General features: G+C 43.8%; 1 protein-coding gene and 2 non-coding genes across 3 annotated transcripts in view; 1 reads left to right on the top strand and 2 right to left on the bottom strand.

Annotated features, from left to right (window-relative positions):
- Nucleotides 1-12,984, top strand: part of LOC138595814 (partitioning defective 3 homolog) — a 409,339-nt gene that overhangs the window by 43,219 nt on the left and 353,136 nt on the right. The window contains exon 2 of the mRNA XM_069667257.1: nucleotides 9,072-9,173. Coding sequence (XP_069523358.1) covers nucleotides 9,072-9,173 — 102 coding nt within the window. The remainder of the gene's footprint in view (nucleotides 1-9,071; nucleotides 9,174-12,984) is intronic.
- On the bottom strand, nucleotides 1,793-1,864 carry trnaw-cca (transfer RNA tryptophan (anticodon CCA)). The gene has a single exon. It is a non-coding gene; the product is annotated as a tRNA-Trp (tRNA).
- Nucleotides 12,489-12,560, bottom strand: trnaw-cca (transfer RNA tryptophan (anticodon CCA)). The gene has a single exon. It is a non-coding gene; the product is annotated as a tRNA-Trp (tRNA).

The following is a 12,984-nucleotide window of genomic DNA, read 5'->3' on the forward strand; positions in this document are numbered from 1 at the left end:
CACTATCTTTCTATTTTTACTCTATTTCTATTGTTTACTATGAAGCACCACAACAGCATAATTAATTCCTTGCATGTAAAAATATATTAGATTTTTTGCTTCATTCACTGGGTGATATAAGAAAAGTACTTAAACTTATGTAACATTTTCTTTCACATTAAACTGTAATATTTAAACAACTTAGGCAGGCTTGGATGGTGCTCTCCCTGAGACAGTCCTGACGATAGCCACAACTAGGGCATACATTAACCTATTGCACAGATCAATAAATTAAATCAACCTTGCTGTCTGCTTTGGAAACTTTGGAAGCCACACCGCAGACATCTTGCATCCTTCTTCACGCTTGACGGAAGAGGCGTGGTGCATGCAGTGTGCGCACACTCGCACCGACTTAATGTCTTAGCATTATGTCAAGCTCAGGGAATCATCGAGCATTCAGGAGAATTAAAGCGTTGTTTTATCGGCGGAAAATATCAGCAGAAAAATGACATATCAGCTAATGCCGATAAATCATTTTCAAGCCATAATCTGCAGATACCGATAACGTGCCGATAATATGTTGCATCCCTAATCCCCTTGTTCCAGGCTTTTTGATTTGCACTAAAGCAATTTCTTCCTTTTGAAGCAAGCACACTTACATGATCTACAGAGGAGTTCAATATTTCTTTATCTGTTTTAATAGATTTTCCACAAGTAGGCCTAAGTTGAGGCCTTTTGGAGCCAGTGGTGTTTTTTATAATAACGACTAATTAATGAGTTTAAGGAAAAGATCTGTTACACTTGAAGTGAGTTTTCTTGTTAAGTGTTGCATTCATTACATGCATAACTTAAATCTAATTCAGTATAATCCCACATTACCTGATTAGACTCAGAAGAAGTGTGGTATAAGATTGCCATAAACTGATACTGTAGCGATCTCAAATCACTACCGCAATACAGACGTGCTCCCCACACACCCCAGCACGTCACCGACACACCATCACTCGTGAACTTCATTCATTCAATGATCCTTAAACGGAAAACGCTGCGGGCGAAGAAGACGTCGTTAGAGGTCCGTTTGTTCCACCGCAGCTGTGTGCCGTTTGTTTTTGTTTGTTCTAAGTCCGCGTTTGCATTGCCGGTTTGTTTACATCCACTACCGGAATGTAAAGTCTGTGGAGTTGATTCCTTGAGCTGGTGATTCACAGGGAGGCCTGTGCTCCCAGAGGTCAAAGGTCACAGCCTGATGCTGGTGTCTAAGCTCTTTGGTCAGGCAGTGAAAGTCTGGAGAGTGTGCAGTCTGCTCTGAGCTGTTGAGCTCATTTTCACACCGTTCACTCTGGATCATCTTTGGAGGGACACACTGCACACACACTCACTGATCACTGGCCTGAAAACTGGACTGGACTGGACTCACTCTTGACCGCATACACAATAAATAAACTGACACGTGCAGAAATCATAGCGATATCTAAGCTGCACAATCTACTACAGTGATTAAATTGCACTTCAGCGCTGTCACAGTGATAAGATAATTATCAACACAGTGTGGTTTACAGAGCAGCGCTTGTTGATGCCATCTTGACAAGATTATCGAAGCCGTCACCTTTCATCTGTGACTGTCGGTCAAATGCACATTCCCTAATGTTTAATTATAGAAACACGTCTCTGTGTTATCTTTGTTAAAACACACGTGTATCGCTGGCATCTCTATTTCGCCTTCTTCCATTCATGCAAAGGTTTTCCACTCCCTGTTCATTTATATGACCGGCCGTACTGTGCAATGAATGCTCGGTCAGACTCTGAAAAGCACTGACCCCGACGTGATTTGAACACGCAACCTTCTGATCTGGAGTCAGACGCGCTACCGTTGCGCCACGAGGTCCTGCTGCTGCCTGGGACATTTGAGAAGCACATGGAGCCGCTGATGTTCCCCCCTGTGGGAGAGGGAACACTTGCAGGAGCGAATGCAGCAATCATAAAACACACACAGGCACATGTTCTCTCTTTCTCACACACTTTCTCACCCCCTCCTCCCTCGCCCCTCCAGGGCACCGGTCTTTGTGTGGTCCCTGACAGGAACAGTAAACCCACTCCGGTACAAAGACACAGATAATGGGGTGAAGAGAGCTATTGTGTGGGCTTATGTCACAAGTGTGTGTGTGTGACACAGAGAACAACCAGCTCTCTGTTTCCCCGTTCCTGCTGCCGAGGATCAGATAACACCTGATCACCTGAAGGTGATGGTATGTCACTCAGTCAGTGTGTGAATGAATGTGTAAAACTCACTGGTGACTAAACATGTCACATGACAGGAGGTGCACAAGTAGCAGACAATACACACACAGCCACACCCTGCTCGTATCCGATCATATCTGCTCTGCTGCAGACAAAAGTCACTCGCTCGATCTGCTCTGTGTCTATAATAGGGATTACTCTGCTCTGCATGTTGAGCCAGGTCACTTTTCACACCCTTTTTACACTCTTCAATACATGCAAACTGGGTGCTATTTTGAATTTCATTTTTGATTCATTAAATCAAGTCATTAAAGTTAACATGTTTGTCTGTATATATCAGGCCTGTGATCGGCTGGCGATCAGTTCGATGTGTAACCCCGCCTCTCGCCCAATGACAGCTGGGATCCAGCCCCCCCGCAACCCTAAAAAGGAAAGACGTTATAGATAAAGGATGGAAGGATGGATGTCATAAAACTGAAACCAAGAATGTCAATTTTTGCTTCCGATGATGATGAGTTAAAACGATTATTTTGCCGCACTCAGCAGTGACCTTTTTCTCTGCCCACACTCACTCGCCGGGCTATAGCGACATGTAGTTCAGTCTGAGCCAAAGATGACGGAGAGAGAGCGTTTGGTCCACAAGAAAGGTAAAAGTAATTCCGTTGTTTGGAAGCACTTTGGCTTCAAAGAGTCTGATGAGGAGCAGCAACAAATAATCACCTAAAATTCAATCACAGAGTTGCTTGTGACTTTATTTTAATATTCATTTCATCATATTCATATTTTATATTTATAAATGCAACACGAAAACAATTCAATCTACTCTCCTTACATTCCCAATTCATACAGAAATGTACGTCCCTTTTCAGTTTTTGAGGACAGTGGCAGTAATTAAAGGCTTCTTGAGAGATACATATTTAAAGTGGTGACATAACAGTAAAAGGAGAATTTTGCAATTTTACACCTGGGCCCAATTTTTTAAACATATTTTGGGGTCTAAATTACTAACAGGTACAAAGGTTTGGAATTGTTCCAGTCGATTTCTTCAGCCTGCAGCAACAAAACAGGCCGTAATTGCTGCAGTGTATTGCACCTGGTCAACGTGCATCCACTCACAGTTCTTGTTTTATCCACTGACAGGCTCAGATTGTTATTCCAAGTGTCTGACAGCGTTACAGAAAGGATCCCTACAGTGATAGACCTTCTTTGTTGAAGAGTTAGATCCTCTTTTTATCAAAAAGACCACTGTGACATTGCTCACCAGACTCCATTGACCAAAACAGTGATTTTACCTCACAGGGCACAGGAGCTGCAGGTCTGAGGCTGCCTCAACTGATTCCTAGGCTTGTAATGTTAGGGGTTATTGCTAATGGGGTTTAAAGATCCAACACAACACAGTAACACAAACAAACTAACCTGTGAATGCAACTGCAAACAAGCAACTCCTGTTTTCTGTGAGCTAAAATTACTGTTTTTGTCAATGGAGTCTGGTGGCTTTGAAGAGGGCGAAGTAACAGCAGATTCTGGCTTAAATAAATCATCTTCCTCTTTAACAAAAAGGTCTATCTCTGTAGGGAGGGTTTCTGTAATGTTGTCGGTGGAAAATACAGGAACTTCTATTGGACATAATCCTAGTTCCACGATGCGAGCACTGTTGAGTGCTTCAGTCGCTGTTGCTCACACATTGTGGCTGACCTTTGCACCTTTGCACCAGTCTGGGAACGTTGCTTCAAGTTCAGCTCTGCCATGAAATCTTACACTTCACAAGACATTGATGTAGCACAGGTTACGCTGGTTTCTACACGTCAGTAATCCTTCTTCCTGTTTGCAGTAAGTTGGACAAATATGCGCTGCTCTCACATTTCACCCCCACAAATACACGGCTCAGATCATCCATCAAAGCTGCTCTGAACAGTCGTACTCGTTGGATGTGTTTCGTTCCTGTGGTTTTCGTCTCTTAATGTAACGAGGCGTTGCTCCCGGGGCATTGTCTCTGAAAAACTCATTAGAATCTCAAAGGACTCGAGCGGTGATGTCAGCGTGGTCTGGGAACGGAAAGACATTTATCTTCAGACTGCTTGGACCGAGTGTGTGGACCTGATGTGGGTTTTGTTCCTCTGATGCACAAATGATCTAATCAATGATCATTAATGACACATTTATGGAAGGACTTGAGAGGATGAGATCAGATGTTTATTTTTGGACGCTTGAAGATAAACGACATCGACTCCCAGTGGACTGTTTGGCTCTAAGATATCTGAGAACGTCGAATTACTCGGGTCTTGTGTGTTCGTACAAAGTTACAGTTTTGTCTATTAAGAACTTCGTAAAACTCTTTATCAATAAGAGAAATGCAAAAGTAAGAGAGCCTGCAGGGGCCAAATGTTGATTTAGTAGCAGAGACGATGGTAACAAAACGAGCTGAGGTCGACTGCTGAGTGAAGTAACACTCCATCATCTCCCCAGCTGTCCTCCCCTCTCTTACACTGTACGCCACACTAATACAAATGACACTTCCACAATGCACTCTTTGTGAGAAGGATCTGCTCCTTCTGTTTCCCTTCGCTCTGTTTGCTCTGCTGTCGGTGCCACGTGTGTTCACAGTTGATGAAGCCCATATGTGTTCCAATAGGGGAGATCATTAGAGGTCCTAATGTACAGTAAGGTTGCTCCAAAGCTGGCGCCAAAGTCAAAGAACGTGTTGCACATTTAAAATACAGTTACAGTGTTTAATTGCACTTTGAATTAATCATGTTATAAGATCATGCTTTGTGATGACACAGCTTAGTTCAAAGGGCCGCGGGGGGCTGGATGCGATCCCAGGGGAGAAGCTACATGTTTAATTAATGTTGCTTTAAAATGACGGCTCCTTATGCCTGTTGATTCGGCTGCCCTCTTCTCGCATCACTTCCTTTCCTCCTTCTCTTGCATCCCAATTGGGAGGGACTAAGACACAAGAGAGGAGAGGAAAGACATGGAGGAGGTACAAATGGAGGCTATTGGGACACACAACCATTCACGGCTGCAGGCACCAATGTTTTTGGACTGAAGGAGAAAGGCGCTGGCACGATGAAAGCACTGAACATCAACACACAATGGTCCAAGCAGGCTAATTAGGATGCCTCCTGGACGCCTCCCGTTGAAGGTTCTTCAGACACGTCCAACTGGGAGGAGACTCTGGGTCGGCCCAGAGCTCGCTGGAGGGATTATATCGTATTGGTCAGAACACAAGACAACCCTGATTATAAGGCAACCCACCTTTTCAAGACTTTTTGAAGTCCAAATGTGTTTTTATGAAGAAAACTATTTTATTTTAGCTTTTGAATAAAATCAATAATATCTTTAGATTAAATTGTTTCAATAAATCATGTAATGAGACTGAAGCAGCTGGATGACTGCTCTCACAGGCAGACCTTCGTGCTGTTTTTCAGTAACACACTCACACACTCTCCTGTCAGTCTCTTGGAAGCAGCCGCTTTAAGGACCACGGTACGATTTTCTCTTTTAGCATCTGTTAGCTAAGATTGTTAGCATTTTAAAGACGCAGTGCAGTGTTTTCTCAGCCTGGGAGGGCAGGTCCGGTCCTCGGTGACTCCCTGAAGCTTAACCAAGGTGCAGAAGGCCGGGCTAAGCTCGCTGAGAGCGCAGGAGGACAGGGCACGCGGTGGTGGAGTTCCGGCCCTGGATAGGTACAAGAAAATAGGTGTATGGATACAATCCCAGCAGGCCAGAGTGCCATCCTGCATCCTTCATACTCTTAATGCTAACAAAGCTCTTCAGGAGGAGAAGATGTATGAAAGACACCAAGGATGATGCCCTACCTTTAGGTTTTCTGTCAGCTGAATGACTGACATGATCCTGTGTGTGTGTGCTTTGGTTAAGGTCTTAGTATGTACACCAAAGCATGCAGAAGTGACCTCCATAAGAGCAAAAAAACAGATTCCCGTTAGTGATGAATTCTCTGCTGATACTCTTGTAATGAAGATTCCTTGAACTCAGAATTTGTGTTCTTTTTTTGGCTTGCTGGAGGCCAAGTGTCGCTGATGAAAGGCTCCTGCATCATTTCCCGCATGTTAAGTCTTAACCGCGTACGTCAACGTCCGATGCTTTCCTTCCATCCCGAGTCTGTTTTTGGGATTAAGTTTGGGAGCTAAGCTTCTCTCAGATTCACATTTCTTCCTCATAATCCATCCGAGGAACAAGTCTGGTCGAGGACTGTGCCAAGGAGACGTGGAGCGTGTCAACATCTGAACGTTTAAAGATTATTTTGTTCCTGTTTAATGCTGAGGGTCAGTGTGTGGTTTCTAATGACTTCCAGAGATGGTAAAAGTTTCCTCACTCTTTCTTCTTCTGGGGTTTCAGTGTGTTTTAGCAGCTTTGCATCTTTCTTTCAGTCTGCTTTGTAACAACCCTGAAATGTTACTGCATAAACTCTTGGCTTCAATTTCTTGTCTTGTCTGTCGGGAACGGCCCGAACAAACGTGCCACCTCCTCCCTAATAACCTCACAAAGAAGGAAAACACCACAGAGTTATTCCCCTCATGATTTGGACCATTTTGCCGGGTGAACCGCATCGGAGTTCAGAACAACAGAGCCGAGCATGAAGGCATCTAACCACAGGCCCCAAAAGACGACTCAGTATTGTAGGAGCGAGCATGGAGGCGAAGAGACAGAGGGAGTGAGAACAAGAGTGAGACAGAAGAGTGAGGAGTTTCATTCCTAACGTGGTGAAGGAGGAAGGAGTGGTTTGGATTTACCCTCCTGTCTGACCATCAGCGCTGTAGGCTGTGAGCTGATGGCAGAGCCAGACGAATGAAAGATTAGCTTTTATTTATTCTGAGGTTTTTATTACTGAAAATCAAACATCCCAACCACACATGAACTCTTTAACAATACAGTTTGAATACAGGTCTTGCAAAATGTCTGGTATTCACATGAAGCTTCTTTACTCAACCATTGCTGTGGAAAGGAAAAACACAGTAACCTTACATAGACATATCATGAACAAATAGCCTACACTCACAGGTAGCCTACCACCATGCAATCTCCATTATTTTTACGTTCAATAGCACCGAAGGGTACCAAAACTTTAAATAACCAACAGATCTACAGTCATGTTTTCATCCCAAAGTTTCCAAAGAGAGAGAGAGAGAGCAGCTGAGAAATAAGACGTTATTTTCTGTTTGTTTCACAGAAGTTACGCTCTCAACAACAAACTACCACACCTTCACCTGCATACAACCCCACAGGAAGGTACAGGGTCTCGTTTTTGTAGGCCGAAGTTGCGCTTCATCCTGCCGACTGTGCGTGTGTGTCTGCTCCGCCCTCCGTCACACCTGGAGCTCTGAAACAGCAGCGACACTGCAGCCTGTTGTCATTAACAGAACGACAAGACATTTAGTGAAGTCCCTTTCATGCCTCATAAAGATGTTGCAGACGAAGGGCAGATCCTCTGCAGACACAGACACCAGCTCACACTTCTCCTGCATGATGAGTGATGACAAAGAGGGAATATTCTAATATCTAAAATCCCTGTTCATTAAGCCTTTCATCACAATTAACAGTCTTTCAAATGCTGGTGTGTGTTTGGTGTCTTTATTGTGCAGCAGCACTGTGTGAAGGTGGGAAATTACAAATGAGAAAATTACCTCATCTCCTAGTTGCCGTAGTAACGAAACAGGGATCGAGTCTAATTTTTTTGTACTAGTATCATATCTAATTAATCCGATCACCTGTTCAATCAGTGTGGTCCCATTCAACAGCTAACCTCTCTGTTTAGAGACATAATAACGTTCAGTTGATGACCGACAAAGTCAGAGAGGTATTCATTTGGCTGCATGTGTTTATTATTGAGGTTGTAGTTGAATAAATATGAGGAACTACCACCTGAATAAAGGTGTGAAGTGTAGGTCATGTGATTTGGCGTGGCGAGGCTATCTTAAAATCACACCTTTAAAACGAAATGTGTATATCTTTCTTTAAATGCTTAAAGTGCACAGACGGACAGCGCTGTATTTTGAATCGTGACTGGACGTTTAGAAGTTACCTCATTGTACTAGTTAGCAGTTTTGTACCAGTTGTCTTGGCATAAATAACGATAAGGAAAATGAGAAGCATCATTCTGACCGTTCATGGTTGCTTGGGCCTGGAGCCTCTCTCAGCTGTCATTGGTCGAGAGGCGGGGTACATGTCTTTGGACTGTGGGAGGAAGTAGGAGTACTCGGAGGGAACCCACACATGCACGGGGAGAACATGCAGACTCCACACAGAGAGGACCGCTACGTCTGAACCGGGATTCAAACTATGAACCTTCTAGGTGTGAGGCGACAGCGCTGGGCTCATGTCGCCTTATATGTTGATAACGGGCTCCATCTGCACAACTGGCTGTACCTGAATGCATTGTGTATGCATGGATGATATTCATATGCTGATGCAAAATACACAATGACAGTTTTAGAACTTTATAGGGGAAGTTGCAGGAACGTTTTTTGCATTGAAACATTCCCACAAGAAACATTGTGATTTTATGCCTTGTTCTTACTCCCAGCCCCACAAGGTTTGAGCCGTATGCTTCTTTAGCAGTCCATCCAGCAGCAGATTAAAATATTTCATAACTGTATCATGATGTAAATCCGTGACCATGTCAGCGCCGCTGTGTGCCAGCTGCCCGGATCACTGCATGAGCCGCATGGTGATTAGATCAGCTGATTCCAAAGGAGACACAAGCTGCTAATTCCTGCTAATATGTTGTATGGCTTTTATTACATAATGCTTCAAATCCCATGTATATGGTGCAAATAAAGCTGATCTCATTACAGAGCTAATACTCGTGTTCTTTTCTTTTTGCCCTCCAGGACCCCAGCTACTGGGTGCAGGTGCACAGGTTGGAGCATGGAGATGGAGGCATCTTGGACCTGGATGACATGCTGTGTGATGTGGTGGACGACAAAGATCGGGTGAGTCTTTATTTATTCACCTCGTCACCTTTTCCTTTGGCTAAATCAGCCACGGTTGTGTCTGAACTCGGAAACTTTGTGAGTAGAGCCTTAGCACAACGCTGTGGTTGAGCTTGTGGTTGAGCTACCATGAGCTTTTTGTCTTGGCTCATGGAAATGGTGAAGTGCAGTGACGCAAACCAAGTAGATACCTCACAGAGATGGGACTCTGGGAAGGTTTGCTGTCAGCGTGGCCGAACTGAATTTGATGCCATAGTTGGACGCTCTTTTGCTGTTAGCACTTTGCATAGTGGCGGTTCCCTGAAGGGAACTATACCCCTTTCCCACCGAAATTAGCGCATTGACGTGAGTTTTTCAGACCCGGGAAGACCCGCTTATAGATGCTGATTGTCTATTTTCCCATTGACTGTGCAGTACACTCCTTTTGGTCTCTTTTCTGCTGCTTCGCCGTCTGTCACAAAAGCTCCCGAAACACGGTTAGTAAACAGTGACGATGTTACACTGGTTAGGTCTTTATTGTATCTATTAATCATTCAGCCTGTTTATCAAACTCGGAGCCGACAAATTTGGAACGATGTTCGAGTGCTGCTTGGAAGGAGACGGGAGGAATTTGTAGCTGAGATGACGAGGAGTCGCAGAAGTTACCGACGGAGCATAGCATCGCGCTGGAAAGGGGGCGGAGATTAGCGTGTCAAGTCCGGTTTTGTATTCCCATCAATGCCGATCAGAGACGAGGCGAACCTTTCCCACTAAGCAAAAAAAGCCGGGTGTTAGCGGGAAGTGGGAGAAGGGCTCTAGTGAAAGTTAAAAGTAACAGGGAGGAACAAAATGCCCCCCTAGCAGCCTGCTAGCTTGTAATGCTAACCCAGCTAACATTATGGCCTACTGCACACAAAGACAGCTGTGGTTAAAAGCTGCGTCTGTTTCTGCCCCGTTGTTCGTTTATCTTGTTAATTTCCAGCTGAAGCATGATGGGAAATAATCTCTAGAGGAATCTAGTTGTAGTCTTGTAGATAGCGACCCTGCATGATAGCAAACCTTTGTCACATGTTATATCTGTGACTCTTTGTGTGGGAGAGGGCGTCAGACTCGACAGTCTCTCAGTGTATCGCAGGCATGACCTGCTTATTATCACACCTGTCTACTGTTACAGTACACTCCTACACATGCTCTCTGTCTCACAGTCCCTCGCTGCTTTCATATTGGTTGCATGATGCAGAGCAGTCCTCTGTGCTGCTCCTCTTTGATGTGTGTGAGAGCACGTGTAAAGGTGTGTGGGCCTAATCTAACTCAGATGCAGCATGATATCATCCTAACCCCCCCATCCACTACACCAACTGCAAATGATTACCCACAATCCCATTCATCCCCCCCATGGGAACAGTGCTGACTACACCTGAGTCACCAGCAGCTCGGCTTTAATGTGGGGCCAGTTAGTGGGCTGTGACCCCCCTCTGTGTCTCTGTGAGTGGGAAATTGTTGAATGAAGTGAATTATGGGAAATGAAAGATTGTTGGCCACTGTACAGTCAGTGAATGCACGCTTACTAACGCGACATAATTAAAGATAAATGAGTATCTCTATCACTTTGTAGTGATGTCATTTGACAGACAGAAGTTGTATTACAACGACGATAGTCATCTACTGTTACTCATCAAAGTGTCTCCTGGTGACACGAATGATTAGTCTGCTGTTTTTAATCACTTCAGAGGAGTCTAAGCTTAAAGCTAACGTGGCCATCATGATGTATTTGTCTTTCTGATCTGTTAGCACGTTTCTCAGGGTGTCTGATGTCACAGAGACTCTGCTGCTATCGTGTGAGATCTGAAGATGTGTCCTTCTCAAGAACACAGAGTTTATTGTGCTGCTGTTACAGGTTGAAAGCAACACGTTCCTCATTTAATAATATGTTATGGTAGTTAGCTGTTGATTGCTCTGAATATCTTGTCAAAATACGCAGATGCTTTTTAGTTTTGTGAGTGCGTTTCTACATGAATTGCTACGAGAGAGGAGGAGGATTTGTGCACGCGGGTGTTATGGCAACGTGGATCAGGGGTGAGAGCAGATGTGTTGCACCTGCTCTATGATACACTCCTTTCCCCTCTCTCCTCTCCCATCCTCCTCGTCCATCTCCCCTCATCCTTCATGAACATCACACGAAGAGAGAAGGAAAGAATTACGTCTCTGGAATTATTTGCAAACTATTTTGACACATTTAAATTTACTGCTTTTAATTATGTTTCATTTGTGGTGATGCTGAGAGAAGCTGCTCCCCCTTGTGGTTGTTTTTGGCTCTTCACATCTCCTGACAAAATATGAAATTCTACTAGTGAGAGAAGAAAAGCTCAGCAGCTGGTATTTCATTATTTATGAGTCAGTTTCATCAGAAATCTTTTTATTTTAATTCCCTAAAGTTACCTGTTTTCTACCATCAAACCCAGCCTTAAAGATAAACAGTGATGGTCACACAGTCAAACTCTTCTGACCCTGTTGGCAGTTGTTGTAAGTGACACACAGAGTGCACAGGTCAGCCGAATGTCGGCCTGGAGCAGCCCTCAGTGTGTGTGTGTGTATACCCATGATGTTATCTCAGTGTGTGTGGGTGTTTGCTGCTTTATGTGTGTGTGTGGTTGTTAGTAGTAAATCCAGTCCGTCCAGTTCTCTCCATCAGCCTCTGTCCCTGTTTTACTCCACCAACAGACAGCAGCAAAGTGTTCTTATTAACCTGTGAATAACAACGCAGTGTTGTAACCTGGAACAAACTCGTGTCAGAAAAATGTTCACGTATTTCTTTTTAAAAAGTTTAATGCTTTTTAATTCATGTAAATTTGTAGAACAAAAAGAGATTATCATCATTCTTGGAAACTTTTTTACCATGGAAAGAGTTAATTTGCATATTGTGTTAAAACAGAAGTGAAAGTGCAGCTGTGTCTGCTCCCAAACTCTCCTTTGCACTTTTTTGCAGACGTGACCAGGTGGTAACACTTAAACCAGTGGTAGTTAAGTTTGCATGTAACTTCATGTTAAAGAAAGAACCTAACAAAGGGAAGTCATAATCATCCCCTTGTTATTTCAAGAGAGAAGATCATTTAGTGCTTTACTCAAACTTTCCAAGGTATGCTACTTAACTTGTAGCAATTTGTTCAGCCATTGTTTGCTTTTCTCTTTAATGAGGCGCTATGTGTAATAATTTCATCCTGTAACATGTGAGCTATGAAGTCATTGTTTGCAACCCTTCAAACCGATGACAGCTCAGGTTTAACTGTGTAAATCAGCAGCCGAGCGAGTGCGGTCCTGTTTTACCCTAAAAGCCACTGACCCCGACGTGATTTGAACACGCAACCTTCTGATCTGGAGTCAGACGCGCTACCGTTGCGCCACGAGGTCCTACATGTTGATTATATCTCTAACCTGTGTTGACATTACATGGTTTACTTTGCAGAACTCTTTACAGCTTCCCGTCTTTCCTCCTGCCTGCTCCCTTAAAAAGGAGAGCGTCAGCTCTGTAGGTCAGACTGGGGTGGCAAAAAATATGAAATATTCTTTCTCTTTTTCTTGCGGTTTCCCATCCCTTATAGTTTGAGTGTATTTTAGATGAGCTAAAATAGACCACAGTTTATCTTACACCTGAGTTTGTCGGTTGGTACCGATGCAGGTAAACTGCCTTTTCAGAACATTCAGTTAATGCAAACTGTAATTTCAAATTAAACAAATTAAAGTTGTTTCGTCCTTTAATATGATCCTCATTATGATATATTCATTGAGTGCTGATATCCGCTGCACTAGGTGTGATTGAAGGATATGTGTCAGT

The sequence above is a fragment of the Semicossyphus pulcher genome, unplaced genomic scaffold (genome assembly GCF_022749685.1).
Source record: "Semicossyphus pulcher isolate SPU_LCO1_2020_fin unplaced genomic scaffold, fSemPul1.0.p SCAF_18, whole genome shotgun sequence".
In the NCBI taxonomy this organism is placed as follows: Eukaryota; Metazoa; Chordata; class Actinopteri; order Labriformes; family Labridae; genus Semicossyphus; species Semicossyphus pulcher.